Source organism: Petaurus breviceps, unplaced genomic scaffold (genome assembly GCF_028583685.1).
Source record: "Petaurus breviceps papuanus isolate PSGF00001 unplaced genomic scaffold, PetGlider_PUasm1.0 219669, whole genome shotgun sequence".
NCBI lineage: Eukaryota > Metazoa > Chordata > Mammalia > Diprotodontia > Petauridae > Petaurus > Petaurus breviceps.
Window position 1 is genome coordinate 1 of NW_027185875.1, and position 17948 is coordinate 17948.

The 17948-nt window shown below is 38.7% G+C and overlaps 1 protein-coding gene across 1 annotated transcript; it reads right to left on the reverse strand.

Moving 5' to 3' along the window:
- Positions 1-4: 4 nt before the first annotated feature.
- On the reverse strand, positions 5-16759 carry LOC138166045 (zinc finger protein 570-like; the record flags this gene model as incomplete). Its single annotated transcript, XM_069094502.1, has 3 exons — positions 16373-16759; positions 15149-15244; positions 5-1336 (listed from the first exon to the last, which is right to left on the reverse strand). Coding segments are annotated over exons 1-3 (1462 nt in total), but the record flags the coding sequence as incomplete, so codon positions are not given.
- Positions 16760-17948: the final 1189 nt, after the last annotated feature.

Genomic DNA, 17948 nt, shown 5'->3' on the forward strand with positions numbered 1-17948 from the left:
AGCTGTGCTTTTAGGCGGAAGGCCTTCCCACATTCAATACATTCATGGGGTTTCTCACCAGTATGAATTCTCTGGTGCTCAGTAAGAGTTGTACTCAGGCAGAAGGCCCTCCCACATTCATTACATTCATAAGGTTTCTCACCAGTATGAATTCTCTGATGCTCAGTGAGGTTTGAACGCCTGCAGAAGGCCTTGCCACATTCACTACATTGATAAGGTTTCTCACCACTATGAATTTTCTGATGTTCATTAAGCTGTCCTTTTTGACGGAAAGCCTTACCACATTCATTACATTCAAATGGTTTCTCACCTGTGTGAATAGACTGATGTTGATTAAGCTGTGCTTTAAGTCTAAAGGCCTTCCTACATATATTACATTCATAAGGTTTCTCACCAGTATGAATTCTCTGATGTTTAGTAAGAGCTGCACTCAGGCAGAAGGCCCTGCCACATTCATTACATTCATAAGGTTTCTCACCAGTATGGATTCTTTGATGTTCTGTGAGGTTTGAACGCCTGCAAAAGGCCTTCCCACATTCACTGCATTTATAAGGTTTCTCACCAGTATGAATTTTTTGATGTTCATTAAGTTGTCCTTTTAGTCGAAAGGCCTTTTCACAATCGTTACATTTATATGGTTTCTCACCAGTATGAATCGTCTGATGCTGATTTAGTTGGGCCTTTAGTCGAAAGGTCTTCCCACATATATTACACTGATAAGGTTTCTCACCAGTAAGAATATTCTGATATCCAGGAATTTCCATCCTTAGGCAAAAGGTGGTCCCACATTTATTAGTTTCATAAGGTTTCTGTTCAGTATAAATTTTCTCATGAAGGGTAAATCCTTCCCTTGGATTAGTCTTCTTATATTCATCAGAATCATAAAGCCTCTCTCCCATACATATTCCACCACTGTCAATAAAGGTTGGATTATACATAAGGCATTTCCTATATTTAGATGTTTTATTTGAGCATTTGCTACTATATCTTCTATCAGCATGCAGTCTAAAGAACTCTCCATGTCTGTCACATGTACTTAGACTCTTTCCTACAATCTGTTGTGGGAAAAGAATTGGTGCTAGATTGAAGCTTTTGCAATAACTATTATTTTCATGGACTCCAGATTTATTGGGATGTTTCTTTTGGGTGATTCTGACTTCCCAAAAATGTTCCTCTTCATTCCTCAGACGATTTTCTAACTTGGCATTGCATTCCAAAGATTCTCCCAATGAGGAAGTAAGGAGACCGTCCCTCTTGAGTATTTCCTGGGATGATTCTATCATTGAAATACTTAGCTTTGAAGTAGACTCCATGGATTCATACTTAGTTTCCCAATCTGAAAGAAATAAAAATTTTAAATAACGACTGCTGCTGCTGCATACATGGTGTCTATAGTACTACCTCTGAATAAATGAAGAAATATTATTCTCAAGTCATGTTTTCCTGCAAAATGTGCTCAAGTTCTTATTAAATTAAGAATCCCTCCCTCTAATAGTTTCTGCTCCTGGGTGGATCCAACACCAGAAGCCATATGCATTTACTTTGAGGTCCTTCTTCTGATCTAGTGCAAACTACTGACTGACTTTTCCATTTTAAAAACCAGTTCCAGTTTTCATAATGATGACATTCATCAAGTAAAATCTCTCTAAACCTATTTCCTAGCAAACTACACACTCCGATTTCTTTCTTTCGTAGCAATTTGGATAAAATAATGCAATCCCCCCCAGTAGTTTGTGATCCCACACTAGCGTACCATGTGCATTTCCTTCTAAGGCTTCCTAAATGAGTGCATGTCACTGATCTACTTTTCTTTTCTAAACTACTACCATATAATTTTTATAACTGTTTTCAAACATAATTTTAATATCATCTGATGCTAGCCAACTTTTGCTCCTTATCTTTATGGATGAATACCATTGATATTCTTAATCTCAAAGCTTTTCATATGAATTACATTGTTTTACCTATTTCATAAAGAATTGCCTTTTTAATTAGACTGGTACTGCATGATACCTTCAGATTAATTTGGTGGTACTATCATGTTCATTTGGGGTATAATCTCTCCATGAACACTGAATTTCTGTCCACTCATTAGACTTTCTTTTCTTTCTTTGAAAATAACTTAGTTGGGGTGGCCAGGTAGCACAGCAAGTAAGAGCACCGGCTCCAGTGTCAGAACGACCTGGAGATCGAATCCCGGGCTCCGACACTTGGCATCCACCCAGAAACACCTGGTTGTGTAACCTTGAGCAAGTTACTTAACCCCAATTGCTTAGGGGTGGCCAGGTGGCTCAGCGAGTAAGAGCACTGGCTCCCGTGTCAGGATGACCTGGATCAAATCCAGCCTCAGATACTCAGCACCACACCCAGAAATAACTGGCCGTGTAACCTTGAGCAAGTTACTTAACCCCGATTGCTTTAAAAAAAAAAAAAAGAAAATAACTTAGTTTATATATTATCTTCCCCAATATAATGGAGACTCATCAAGGACAAGGTAGCATTTTGTTTTTAGTTTCCATATCCCCTGTGCTTACCATGGTGCCTGGAACACAGTTGGTAGACTATAATATTCAGTGACTTCAATGTCAAGGTGGGATCAGGAGAGGAAGGGGAAAAATATTTTTTAAAATATAGTTCAGGAAGAAACAAGGGAGGCCAACGGGTTGTACATGACACAGTGAGACAACTATACATCAAAAATACTTTCTTTGAAAAGAGTCAAAGGTACTGAATATGGGCACTCAATACTATCCCCAAACTGGTTTGGGTTCTCCTTTAACTTCTGGAGAATTACTCCTTACTGACATGAGAATTACAGCTAGAGCAGTGTTGACTGGGCAATTAGACCACCAAATATTCAGAATACTCAAAAGAAATGTAAACTATTTACAAGTATATGAAGAATATCCCATATCCTTAAGTTAAGATAATTATAAATTAAAACAACCCTGAAGACTTTCCTCACATCCAGCAAATTAGAAAGATGATACAAAATGAAAGTCATTATTACAGGAAGAACTCCTGGGACATACTAATATGATAATCTGGGAGGAATTCTGAATTGGTTCAAATAATCTGAAAAACAGTCTGGAATTACATGAGAGAAGTTCATAAAGTATATATAACCAAAAATTGCACCACTAAATACAAAATTAAATAAGTAAAAAACATGATTGAAAAGTCTCATATGAATGCCAATTCTCACGATAGTTGTGAAATGTTCCCTCAATACCAGCAAAATAGGTTATTTTCTAGGAGGAAAATGTCATGTATACAATCAGCTAATCAGAGTACACTTAATGCTTCCTCTGTGCCAGGGGCAGTGCTGGGTGTCACAAACACAAATACCACCATCATTCCACAAGAAAACAAAAGAACATGCAAACTCTTCCATGTAACTCTTCAATGAACAAGTCAAAAACACAAGACAATAACCAGCATATGACAAATTTCTGGAAAAGCATCTAAAGAGACATTTTATTCAAGCCTTTTGCATTTCCACGACCACCATTCTGTTCTCCTTTTTTCAAATAGAACCCTCATTTGGGAACAAGTTGAATAGCATGGGAACAATATCTGTTCTGAGGCTCATATGACAAGGCTCATCCTCTCTCTTAACAGGTCCCCCATCTCCCATTCTAAGGGCGAGTAGTATGTTTAAAAAGCTTACGTCTTTGTCTAAGATTTCCCACACTGATTGATTTCTGGATGAGGAAATAGAAAAGGGGTGAAACCTTGGTCCCAATTCAATAGCTATTAAATACAAGCAAATAGTAATAATAATGTCTCTCAGTAGGGGTCTTGCCAGGTCATTTCCAGGATCTGTGGTGGTTTTTCAGTGATTCGTGGTTTGACTTCCTTTGAGGGACCCTCCATTCACATGGTTGCATATGTGGCATAGAATGTTCTCTCTCTGTTCCTTCTTTCATTCAGCTTCCCTGCCTACAAGTCTTCCCAGGTTTTTCTAAATTTCTTAATATTCATTTCTTACAACAAAAAAGTCTCCCACTATGTTTATATCCCTTAGCTGTATAGGATATTTTTAAATCAATGGGCATTCACTTTATTTATTAAATTGAGGGGCACCCACTTTGCTACCTTTTCCTGTGAGAAAGGGGCCAGCCAACTCCAGAAATTGCCAACCATCAATCACTGGGGAGGCAAACCACCATCACTACCTTCATCACTATCTCCCCTCAGATCCTGATAGTGATAGCCGAGGAAGGTGGACCCAAGAACCTTGGGAATAGCAATGCTTCCAGCCCAATGCCCACAACCATCATCCTGGAAATAACCCCAGGGGGAGATGTTAGCTGGTCACTGTTCCTGCAGGGGCTAAAGCCACAACTGTTAAAGATCCAGAAAGAAGACTCTTGTCACCAAGGGCCTTGGAAAGGTGTAATAAGAATGTAAATTTTAAAGATCTTCCCTGCCCCTAGGCTAATGTGCACCTGAAGCCTGGGGTGGGGGGAGGCTTGTTTTTCAGTAGATACTTTTTGATTGGCCAGTGGGTCAATAAGGTTGTTACATTCTCTGAGCCAGGAGAAGGCTATATAAGCCCTGATGTGTAGCTTTGTTTTGGGACTCACTTTGAGAAGTGTTCTGTGATTTGATCTGAATTCTGGGAAGCCGTTGTTGAGAGTCCCCCGGCTTTGAAAAACCCAGAATGTGGAAACCCAGATGTTGACTGGGTATGGATGTAATGGTTGGACAGTTTGGAAATCTGTCTACTTGATGTTTCTGTCTTGATAATTATGCCTGTGTACTTTGAGGTTCAGGGTGCTGACCTTTTCTCCTGAACAAGGTAAACGATATATGTCTGACTGATTAAAGGAAGCTTGTTAACCCATTTTGAGTTGCTTTCCTTTAACAAAGCAGATCCAAGAACCTGTGGTAGCAGCAAACCCTGAGGACGCGCTTGGGGTGCTTACTGCTACAAAAGGGTATCAAATGGTTCAGTGTTACAAACATATTTGACTTCAGCAGTGGAAATGACATTAAAGAAGAGGCATGATCATGTGCCTTGCTGCTATACCTTAAGGACCTTTCCCTGACTTGTAACTGAAACCTTCCCTATATGTTGATTCTCCCATTGGAACGTGAGTTCCTGGAGAACAGGGGCTGTCTGACTTGTCTGTCTGTGTGTCCAGCACTTAGCACTGTATTTACCACATAGTAAGCACTTAAATGCTTTTTAAAACTCTCCAAAAGTGCTACACATCCTTCTACATTTCCTCAAGGCATATGCTCAGCAGTAAGAGCACTGTGTCTAGAGATAGGTTAGGAGTGTTGTTCACTTAACTCCCAAATGAAGTCAGTGATCTTTGGGCCACTTCCTGGCACCAGTAACAGTGAGTCAGTGTGCCTGTCTTCCAACACCAGCCACTCCTCAATGACTGTTCCTATTTCTTGTCTCTTTGTCAGTTTTCATGGTATAAAGTGAAACTGCTGGGGGGAGGGGGAGGTTCTTGGTTTTTGAAAATTGTTTAATTATATTCTTGTAAAGAAAAATTTAATTAAAATTTCCAAAAAAATTGTAAACAAAAAACATCAGAAGGGAATAGGGTAGCAAAAGACCATTTCTTTCTCTTTTTTCTGCATGTGAAATAATATCCTTTAAAAAGTTTAAAAAGTGAGGTGAAGCAGGAAAGGCTGCTATTCTTGGGGCAATGCAAAAAGAAAATCTGCCCTTTCTAGGACCCTTCTTTCTCTATCCTGGGAGGGACATTCAAGTGGATCCATATCTGGGTATTGACTTGTTCAAGGGAAAATAAAGTTTGATAAATGAGCTCATGACAAGTAGGTTGAGCTTGGATCCACAGTCCCAGGGAGCTAAAAAAGAGTCTCTCTGTTCAACATTTTACAAGAGATTCTTACCAAAGGAACCAACTGACAGGCAGAATAAAGATGGCAGAACAGAGGCAGCAACCCTGCCAAGCTCTCCCGACATTTCCTAACAAACCACTTTCAATTAACACCAGAAATTGAATTCTGGAGAGGCACAGCCAACAAAATTCCAGGGTGAGCCATTTTCCTAGTCCACAACAAGTTGGCAGTTCAGAAACAAGAGATTTGTGACACTGGGATGGGAAAGCATCATGACAACAACACTAACTGTGGGCTTCAGAGGTGGCAGGGACAGCAGAAGCAGCCTTGGGACCTCTCAGCCCAGAGACAGTAAAAGGGGTTGGATGACTGGTCAGAAAGGGACACAGGGGAAACCTGTGCCAGCACTGGGAAGAGGCAAGGTGCTGTTTGGCAACTTTATTATCCATACCCACTTCCGAGTCACAGCTCCCGAGCAGTGAGGAGCACTTGTGGCTGCAGGGGATCAGGGACCCTCCCTGGGTAAGAACTGGAGTGCAGACCAGAAGAGCAGTGACCACACATCTCTCAGGATTACACCACCTTAGAAGCACCAAAAACTTTTACATATCCAGAACTAACTCTGAAAAAGTCTGAAGCTAAAAAAATAAACCAGTTCACTTTGGGGTGGCTAGGTGGCACAGGGAGTGCACACTGGCCCCGGAGTCAGGAGAACCCGAGTTTGGTTCCAGCCTTAGACACTTAACTTCCACACAAAAAAACTAGCCATGTAACCTTGGGCAAGTTACTTAATCCCAATCACCCCCCAAAAGGCAAAAAAAAAAAAAAAAAAAAAAAAAAAAGGAAAAGAAAAGAAAAAGTCTGAAGTTTGGGATAGTGTCCTCTCTGTCCCTGGTGATCAAAGCCCAACTTTAACATAAACTTTAAAAAAATTTGGGAAGGCAGTTATAAGCAAAACTTCAAAGAAAAATGCAAATTGGAAAAAAAACAACAAGAATTTCTGGAAAAAGATAAAGATAGAGCAAAAAATTATTTTAAAAATTAAATAAAAGTTGGAGGGAAAAAGTGTAAAGAAAATGATACAAAAAATTATGAAAAGAAAATTAATAACTTGGCACAAAAAAACCACTAAAGAATATAACACCTTAAAAACAAAATTGGCCAAATGATAAAACAGGTACAAAAATTCACTGCTGAAAAAAAGTCCTTAAAAAGTAGAATTGAATCAAAAAAGGTGTAAAAACAAGTGACTGGAGAAAATGATTTAAAAATCAGAATCGGACAAGTGGAAGCTGACTCCATGAGATACCAAGAAAGAGTAAAGAAAAAACACAAGAAAATGTGAAATATCCCATGACCTGGGAAGCAGGTGGAGGAGAGATATTGGGAGAGTTAATTATTGGATTACCTCAAAGCCAGGATGACATCATAGCTCAAGAAAGGAAAACGGCCCCAACATCTTAGAATCATAGAGTTGAAATGAAAAGAATCCACCAATCACCTCCTGAGAAAGATCCCTAAATGAAAACTCTCAGGAACATTATACTTGGATTCCAAAATTTCTAGGTCACGGAGAAAATACTAAAACCAGCCAAAAAGACCATGGAGTCACACTCAGGATCATATAAGATTTAGTAGCGACCACTTTAAAAGAGTAGACAGGGGCAGCCAGGTGGCTCAGCAAGTAAGAGCACCAGCTCCAGTGTCGGGATGACCTGCATCGAATCCCGGGCTCAGATACCTAGCACCACACCCAGAAATAACTGGCCGTGTAACCTTGAGCAAGTTACTTAACCCTGATTGCTTTAAAAAAAAAAAAGAGTAGAGGTTTTGAAATATCATATTCCAGAAGGCAAAGGAGATAGAGCTAAAACCAAGAATAATTTACCAGAGAAAAACTAGGTATAATTCTATAGGACTGAAAAATGGACACCTGATGAAATCAAGGCATTTCAAGTACTCCTGATGAAAAGACCAGAGCTGAATAGAAAATTTGACATTCAAATAGAAGACTTGAGAGAAGAAAAAAAGGTAAACATAAAAGAGAAATCATAAGGGACTTCATAGGATTAAAATGTGTGCATTCTAATATACAAAGATGCTACAGAAGTAAGAACTTTATCATTATTAGGCCAGTCATAATGAGTCTACATAGACCATTTGAGGCAATTTGGTTGGGATGATCTCAAAAATAAAAATGGAAGGGTGTGGAAGAGGGATGTACTAGGAGAAGAAGGAAGGGAGAGGAAAAAGGGGAAAATTATTTCACATAAAAGAAACACACAAGAGAGAGCTTTTACAGTGAATAAAGTGGGGTGGGGATGGAAGAATGTTGCCAAAGCTTGAACTTTGAAAAGCTCTCATCTGAACTGGTTCAAAGAGGGAAGAATATACATACACACTCATTTGCAGATTAAGGTAGGCAGCAGTAAGAAGTAAAACATACTCTGAGGAGGGAGAGGGTAAAAAAAGGGAGGATAAACAGAAGAAAAAAGAATTAAGGGAAATACATAGTAATTATACCTGTGAATGGGAAGAACTCACCAATAAAACAGAAGCAGATAGGATTAGAAACTAAAATCCAATAATATGTTGTTTACAAGAAATAAATTTCAAACAGAAAGACACACAGTTAAAATAAGGAGTTGGAGTAGAATTTATTATAACTCAGCCCAAGTATAAAAGGCAGGGGTAGCAATCCTGATCTCAGACAAAACAAAACAGACCTACTTAAAGGAGATAATCAAGGAAACTACATTTTGGTAAAAGGAACCATAGACAATGAGATACTATCAACACTAAACACATGCACCAAATAGCAGACCATCAAAATTCTTAAAGGAAAAGGTAAATGGCTTACAGGAGGAAATAGTAAAACTATGTAAGTGGGGGACCTCAACTTTTCCCTCTCAGAACTAAATGAATCTAACTATAATAAGATAGAAGTTAAGGCGATGAACAGAATTTTAGAAAAGTTAGATATGATAAATCTTTGAAGGAAACTGAATGGGAACATGAAGTCTATCTTTTTCTCAGCTGTACATGGTACCTTCACAACAACTATGTATTAGATCATGCAACCTTACAAACAAATGCAGAAAAGCAGAAATATTAAATGTACAATTTTTAGACCATAATGCATTAAGAATTATGTTCAATAAGTGGTCTTGGAAATACAGATTAAAAATTAATTGTACAGTAAATAATCTAATGCTAAAGAATGAATGGATAAAAGAATAAATACTAGAAATAATTAATTTCATTAAAGATCGTAACAATGAGACAACACACCCAACATTTGTAGGCTGGAGTCAAAGCAGTACTCGGGAAAATTTATATCTAGAAATGTTTATATCAATAAAAAAAGCAAAAATCAATGAATTGGTCATGAAACTAAGAATATTCAACCCTATATTAGAAAAAGAAATTGACCAACAAATAAAGGAGCTCCCTAAGAAAAATCCCCAGGATAAGATGGATTTATAAGTGAATTCTACCAAATTTTAAAGAATAATCAATTCCAATACCATATATAAACCATTTGCAAAAATAAGGGAATCCTACCAAATTCCTTCTGTGACCCAAATATGGTTTTGATATCTGAATCAGGAAGAGCAAAAAAAGATAAAGAAAACTATGGACTGATTTCCTTAATGAAAATAAATGCAAAACTTCTAAATAAAACAATAGCAAAGACATTATAGTAATACATCACATGGATAATATACTATGAACAGGTGGGATTTATACCATGAATGAAGAGCTGGTTTAATATTTAATATAAGCATAACTGATCATATAAATTATCAAAAGAACAAAAACTATTTGATCATATCAATACATGCAGAAAAGACTTTTGCCAAAATACAACATTCATTCCTATTAAAAACACAAAAACACACAGGAATGAATGGAGCTTCTCTTTTTTTATTTAGTATTTTGTTTTTCCACAGTTACATGTAAAAACAATTAGTTTTTTAAAATTTTCAATTCCAAATTCTATCCCTCCCTCTTGTCCCTCCACTCCTTGAGAAAGGAATACATTTTAAAGAGATTATACATGTGCAGTCATGCAAAATATATTTTCATATTAGTCATGTTGTAAAAGAAAACACAGGTCAAAAAAAATAAAGAATGTTTAAAAAGAGCTTTGACCTGCATTCAAAATTCACTAGTTCTTTCTCTGGAGATGGATGGCATTTTTCATTGTTAAGTCTTTACGTATTGTCTTGGATGACTGTATTGCTGAAAATAGCTAAGTCATTCATAGTTGATCATCATACAGTATTGCTTTTACTGTATACAATGTTCTCCTGGTTCTGCTCATTTCCCTTCACATCAGTTCATGTAAGTCTTTCCAGGTTCTTCTGAAAGCATTCTGCTTGTCATTTCTTATAGTATTCTATCACAGCTTGTTCAGCCTTTTCCCAACTGATGGGCATCCCCTCAATTTCCCATTCTTGGCCACCACATAAAGAGCTGCTATAAATATTTTTGTATGTATAGGTCCTTTTCTTTTTTAATCTTTTAGGTCTACAAAGCTAGTAATGGTGTTTTTCTGGATCAAAGGGTAGACATGGTTTTAAAGACCTTTGGGCATAGTTCCAAATTGCTCTCCAGAATGGTTGAATCAGTTCATAACTCCATCAACAAAGCATGAGTGTCCTAATTTCCCCATACCCCCTCCAAAATCTGATTTTCCTTTTCTGCTGTATTAGCCAATCTGATAGGTATGGGGTCCCCCACAGTTGTTTCAATTTGCATTTCTCTAATCAATAATGCTTTGGAGCATTTTCTCATATGAATACAGACAGTTTTGATTTCTCCTCCTAAAAAGTATCTGTTCATTTCCTTTGATCATTTATCAATGACTCACATTTTTATAAATTTGACTCAGCTCTCTATCTAGTTGAGAAATCAGGCCTTTATCAGGGAAACCTGCTATAAAAAAGTTTTCACAGTTATGATTAGTGTATTTCCCTCCATCCTTTTCCCCCATTTATCCTATTCTCTCCTTTCACCTTGTTCATATTCAAAACTGTTTTGCTTCTGACTACTGCTCCCCGCCATGTGTTCTCCCTTCTATCAGGCTCCCCCTCCCTCTTCTCCTCCTATTTTCCTGTACAGTAAGATCGATTTGTAAACCCAACTAAGTGTTTATGTTATTCCTTCTTTGAGACAATTTTGATGAGACTAAAGTTCAAGCACTGCTCACCATCCACTCCATCTTTCCTTCCCCAGTAAAAGCTCTTCCTTTCATGCCTCTTTTACATGAGATCATTTTCCCCATTCTACCTCTCTCTTCTCCCTTCTACCAGTGGAGCCTTCTTTCTCAACACTTAATTTTATTTTTGGAAATCATCCCATCATACTCAATTCACCCCATGTTCTCTGTCTGTGTAGACTCCTTCTAACCGACTTAATGACAATAAAGACCATAGGAGTTAGGAAGATCTTCCCATGATAGAATGTAAACAGCTTAACATTGTTAAATCCCTTATTATTTTTCTTTCCTATTTACCTATTTATGCTTGCCTTGAGTCATGTATTTTTAAATCAAAATTCCTATTCAGTTCTGGTCTTAAAATAAATGCTTGACAGTCCTCTATTTCACTAAATATCCACGTTTCCCCTGAAGGATTATACTCAGTTTTGCTAGTTAGAATTACAACCCAGAATTACCTAACATTTTTGCCCTCTGGAATATCATATTCAAAGCCCTCTGATCCTTTAACATATAAGGTGCTAAATCTTATGTTATCCTGACTGCTGCTCCATATTTGATATTTGATATGTTTCCTTTTTTGTGTGATTTAACTTCCTTTTACCAACCCATTGTTCTAGTCACAATGAGTTCACCCAGAACACAAACAACATTGTCATAACTCTGCTAGGAAGTGGGTCAGGGAATGTCATGTTGCTCATCCAGGATGTGGCTGTTTTAGTTTAGTTGTTTGCTTAATTTTAACAAAATAACTGCTTTTGTTTCTTTAAATAGGTCATTAAGGTATCAATAGGCACAAAATACCACAGACATGTATGTGAGAATCTAAATGTAAAGAGGTCCAGCTTCTTGAGGAGTTAACATGCATCCACTGAACTTTGGGCTGAAGACATTTAGCAGTTTGATACCTTTTGAAAACAGCTGCACAATCCTGAAAGCTTTATCTATAGAGAAAACTTGTATTTCTTAAACAACAAAAATGCAGGTTTTATAAGTTGCCCCATGAAAAAAAGCTGCATAGACAGCATCAGACTGGTTGACCATTTCTTAGCTACGCTCAAACACTTCTGTTTAGCATCCCATTGTATCCTTCTGACAAATATTGCCGTACTGTTAAGAGATTTTCATGAGTAAAGAATGAAATATACCATGTTCCTGGTGGGTTGACAATTCTAATCCTGCCACACAGAAAACCCTTGAACAGTCTTCAAAAGCATAAAAAGAGGCTCTATACTCTCAGGGGGTAAGCAGAGGTCTTAACACCTGATGGTAGACTTAACTAACTACCAAATAAACCTAAAACAAGGATGTGACCATGTCTACTCCTTGCCTCCTCCCTCACCTCAAAATTCCATGGTGATTCTTGGGTATAATACAGAGCCCTCAGACCAGAGCCTTCCACAGTCTGCTTCTCATTCATTTTTTTAACTTAATGAAGACTTTTTATCTTGATTTGTTTCTTTCTGGTTGCTTGCAGACTTTTTCTCCTTGACAAGGGAGCTATGGAATTCAACTATAATATTCTTTGGAGTTTCCATTTTGGGATCTCGTTCAGGAAATGATCAGTATATTCTTTCAATTTCTATTTTATCCTCTAGTTCTAGAATATTGGAGCAGTTTCCTTGATAATGTCTTAAAAGAGGATGTCTAGGCTCTGTTATTTACCATGGCTTTCAAGTAGTCTAATAATTCTTAAATTATTCTCAAATTAAATAATTATTAAAAATTCTTAAATTATCTCTCCTGGATCTGTTTTCTGTGTCAGTTATTTTTATAATGAGATATTTCACATTTTCTTCTATTTTCACATTCTTTTGATTTTTTTTATTGTTTCTTAATGTCTCATGGAGTCATTAGTTTCAACTTACCCAATTCTATTTTTTTTTGTTTTGCTTTTTTGGGGGGGTGAGGGGGAAAGGCAGGGCAATTGGGGTTAAGTGACTTGCCTAAGGTCACACGGCTAGTAAATATTAAGTGTCTGAATCCAGATTTGAACTCAGGTCCTCCTGACTCTGGGGTGGTGCTTTATTTACTAGGCCACCTAGCTGCCCCACCAATTCTAATTTTTAAGGAATTAATTTCTTCAGTGAGTTTTTGTACTTCCTTTTCCATTTGGCCAACTTGACTTCTTAAGGAATTCTTTTCTTCAGTGAATTTTTGTACCTCTTTTTCCATGGAGTCAATTCTGCTTTTTAAGGCATTTTTCTCTTCAGCAGATTTTTGTGCCTCTTTTACCATTTGGCCTATTCTGCTTTTTAAGGTGTCATTTTCTTCAGTATTATCTTTTGTGCTTCCTTTATCACACAGTTGACTCTTTTATTTTCATGATTTTCTTGTATCACTCATTTCTTTTCCCAATTTTTCTTCTGCCTCTCTTATTTGGATTTGGTAAGCCTTTTTGAGCTCTTCCAGGAATTCTTTCTGGGTCTGAGGACAATTCACATGTTTCTTTGACTCTGTTTTGATTTTGTTGTCTTCTAAGTTTGTTTTGATCTTCCCTGTCACCATACTAACTTCTATGGTCAGTTTCATTTTTTATTGTTTACTCATTTTTCCAGCTTATTTCTTGACTTTTAATTTCATGGCATGAAGGGGGACACCATCACAAGCTTCAGGTTTTTTGTGCAATTGTTTTCAGAGCTAATTCTAATAGGGCTCTAAGTTTTCAGTTCTTCCAAGGTGGTATGATCTAAGGAGAGGTATGTTTACTACTCTCTTAGCCTGTGTTCTAGTCTCTAAGTGACTACAAGTTTTCCGCTTGGAAACTGTGACCAGGGTTACCACACCCGCACAGCTGAGGGCTCTGGGGTGCGAGTGATCCTCCTCACCCGAGAACTGAGACCCAGATCCCTGTATGGGCGATGCAGTAGAGTCCTGCACCCAGTGCTAGCACAAAGGACTTCTGAAACCTCCTTCTGACCAGTTGTCCAACCCCTTTACCATTGGTGGGAGGAAAGCTTTGGAAGCTGCTGCTGCTGTGGCTTATGAATAAGCTGCTAAGGCCTGCTGCTAGTTTCCCTGGCCTGCACGGGTGCAGCCTGCTCTGAACTGTACTCTATTATAACCCCAGTACAACAGACCTTTCCTGCCAACCTTCTAAGTTGTCTTGAGCTAGAAAATTGTTTCACCCCATCTTTCTGTGGGTTCTGCCAGCCTAGAATTTATTTTGATGCATTAAAGTTATTTGGAAGGGAATTTGGGAGAGCTCAGGCTCCCTTTTCTCTGCCATTATGGCCCTGCCTCCTTAAATGAAGTTTTTCTTAAAATAAGTAGTACCTATCCAAAACCAAGAGCAAGCATTATCTGTATTTGGGATAAATAGAAGCCTTCTCAATCAATCTTTAACACAGTAGCTATTAAAGTATGCATACTCTTTGACACAGTAATACCACTAATAAATCTATATCCCAAAGAGATCAAAGAAAAATGAAAAGGAACTATATATACGAAAATACAGAAGTTCCTTTTGTGGTGGCAAAGAATTGGAAATTGGGGGATGCCCATCGACTGGGGGATGCCCATCGACTGGGGAATGGCTGAACAAGTTACCCTAAATATGCACCTCAGACCCTAAATTTGTGCCTCTGACTCTAATCCTAAATGCCTCCAACTCCAACTCTAACACAATTAGGCTATAAGAAATGATGAGAAAAAATGGGAAAGACTTATGTGAACTTATGCAACGTGGAGTGAGCAGAATCAGGAGAACATCATACACAGAAACAGCAATACTGTGTGATGATCAACTGTAAAAGACTCAGTTACTCTTAAGGAGACAATTCTGAAGGACCCCTGATGAAAAATGCTGTACACTTCCAAAAAGAGAACTGATGAACTCAGTGCATGTTCAAGTATAATTTTTACTGCATTTTTCTTTTTTTGCAAAATGGCTAATACAGAAATATGTTTTTCGTGACTTCACAAGTATAACTGATATTATATTGTTTATCTCCTCAATGCAGGGGAAGGGCAGAGGGGAGGAAAAGAATTTGAAACTCCAAATTTTTTAAATGTTAAAAAGGAAGAAATATAACCATAAAAAAGGACTAAATGAGCTATTGCTTACAATGATGGACTAGCCTGGTTGGGTTCACTCACCTGGATGGCTAAACCTCGGTAAGTCTGCCTCTGGAATCCATGGTGCTTCCCTTCGCTCCAACTGGTAGATGACATATGGTTTGGAAAATGCAAGTCCTGCTCAATGGAAATGGGACAGGGGTCAGGTTCAGAGAACCATATTCAAATTCAAGCCTAAAACCTGTTTCTCTGTAGATGGTAAAAAGGCCCAGGACCAAGACAAAACACCCTCTAAAGGACACGAGGTATGCCACTAAAAAGTACAAGGTTTAGATGACAAAGGCTGGAGAGGCTTTGGGGAAACCGCACATTGATGCACTGCTGATGAAACTATGGAATGTTTCTATCATTCTGGAGAGAATTTTGAATGATGCCTCCAATTTTGTAACACTCTGAGGACCTTTTAACCCAATGGTGCCATTACTGGACCGGTACCCCAAAGAGATACAAGGAGAAAAAGGAGTCCAACAAAAAGGATGAGGACGTAAGCATTTATATGGCGCCGTTGCTGTCACAGACACCCTGCTGAGCAATGAACAAATAGAATCTCATTTGACCAAAGAGAAAAACCTTTCTAATGCAAAGTGAACATTGTACACATAACAGCAAAGTTGTGACAGTGATTAGCAGTAAGAGACGTAGCTGCTCTATTCAATACAATGATGCCAGACGATTCCAAATGACCCATGAGGAAATACTACCCACCACCAGGGAGAGAGAAGGGATGAGAAGAGTGTGCATTGAGGTATACTTTATTTTTCTTGCTTTCTTTCTTTTTTTTTTTTTGGCAACATGGATAATATAGAAATATGTTTTGTATGGCTTCACATGTAAAACTGATGTCATATTGCTTACCTTCTCAGTGGGTAGAGGAGGGGCTGGAGAGAAGGATAGAATTTGGAACTCAAAAAAACTTAAATGGATTTTTAAATATTTTTTTTAAAAGAAAAAGAAACCATTGCTAAACAGTTACCAAAAAAAGAAAACTTTTTGTTGATGAACAGGAAGCTTTTGTGTATCTGCTCCCTCTTAAACCCAAAAGGATTAGAAATGTCTGTTCTGCATTTCAAACATTAAGTGCTGAACATTTGAAACACCCAAAATCAAAAAATTACAGAATTCAAGCATTTCAAGGAACCTGAGCAGTCACTTATTCCAACCCCTATATTCTGGAATATTTACTGAAGCAAGAAACAAAGGCCCTCCAACAGAAAATATCTGAGGCCCGGGGGCAGCCGTCCTTACCCAGGTAGACCAGGTTACTATAGTTCTCCAGCATCACATCTCTGTAAAACTCCTTCTGAGAAGGGTCCAGGTGCACCCACTCCTCCTGGGTGAAGTCCACAGCTACATCTGTGAAGGTCACTGACCCCTGAAAAGGGAAATATACTTGAGGTTACCTAGGATCCACCCAGAAGCCAGTAAAAGATGCAAAGCTGGTAAACAAAGATGGCAATTTTGTTTCTCACTCATTAAACCGAATACTTTAAAAAATTAATTGTACATAACAGAAATTCAATCTCTTACATGATCCTTTTGTTTTTGTGTCCCAGGACAGTTTTACTTGCTGATTACTGTTTATAAAAATATGTGCATTTAAAATATCTCATCAACACTCTGCTCCCTTTTATCCCCCAGAACTCACTAAAACCTGGCTCCTGCGTGTCCCCAGTCAGGCTCTTCAAATACTCACCAGCCCTTGGTGCTGATGGCAAAGCTTAAATGGCCCTTGCCCGCCATGGCCACTTCAAGTCTCTCCTTCTGTAATGGGAATGGGAATTTGAAGATCTTCCCTGCCCCTTAATAGACCTGGGGGGGAAAAGGGGGGGGGGGTCTGAAGACCTCCCCTGCTGTGAAGATAACCTCTGCCCTGATTGGATCAGTGTAGTCACATGGAGCCTGTGGTGGGAGGAGTGTGCTGAGGGGAAGCAGAGCCCACAGGAAGCTGGTAGAGAGCTAGCCAGACAGCTGGGGACAGAGGAGCTCAGGCAAGGAGATGGAGAAGTTTGTGACTAAATATTGGTCTTATATTGGTTTGTGAGAAGGTTGAAGGATGCTGGGACTCTCAGAGTTATTATGGCTTCTGAATATCTTTGGTACAATGATGGAATCGGCTTACTGGTTTTGGGATTTGGTTTTCTGGTGTCTAAATAAATGCTTCAGTTCTATCCTCTATCTAGAGAGTTTGGCATATTTTGCTATCAAACATCATACAGTACTTACAGGCAGTCTTTATTGTCATTGTGGGCTTTATAAACATTGCACTGGTGCATGATCACTCAGCAAGTCTGCTTCTTGTGAGGTCTCCTCTACTCAACTTGATCACCCAATCCCACCCAGCTGGTGGCCATTATCTACCAAGCCCTATGTGAGCCGCACTGTGAGCACAGAGCTTCACTAACAATTTCCCTCTCCACCCCATCACACTACAGGCCAGGCCCAGCCAGGACTCCCCACACTGTTTCCTTCCCAACAGCCTGCTCAAGCAGCCACAGCTTCACTTCTGACTGATAGCAATGCTCCCCAACCTTCACCTGAGGAAGTACCCATGCCAGCCACACCTCTCCATCCTAGCTCTGCCACTACAGTCTTGTATCTGTCATATGATTCTCAGTGAAATTTTTAGGGAAAGCCGTAATGGGAATGGGAATTTGAAGATCTTCCCTGCCCCCAAAAGGCCAAATGTAATCACATGGAGCCTGTGATGGGAGGAGTTTGCTAAAGGGTGAAGCAGAGACCACAGGAAACTTGGAGGCAGAGCAGCTAGACTGTGGGAGACGGAGCACACCCAGTGAGACAGCTAGGCTTGTGAGTGTTTGCC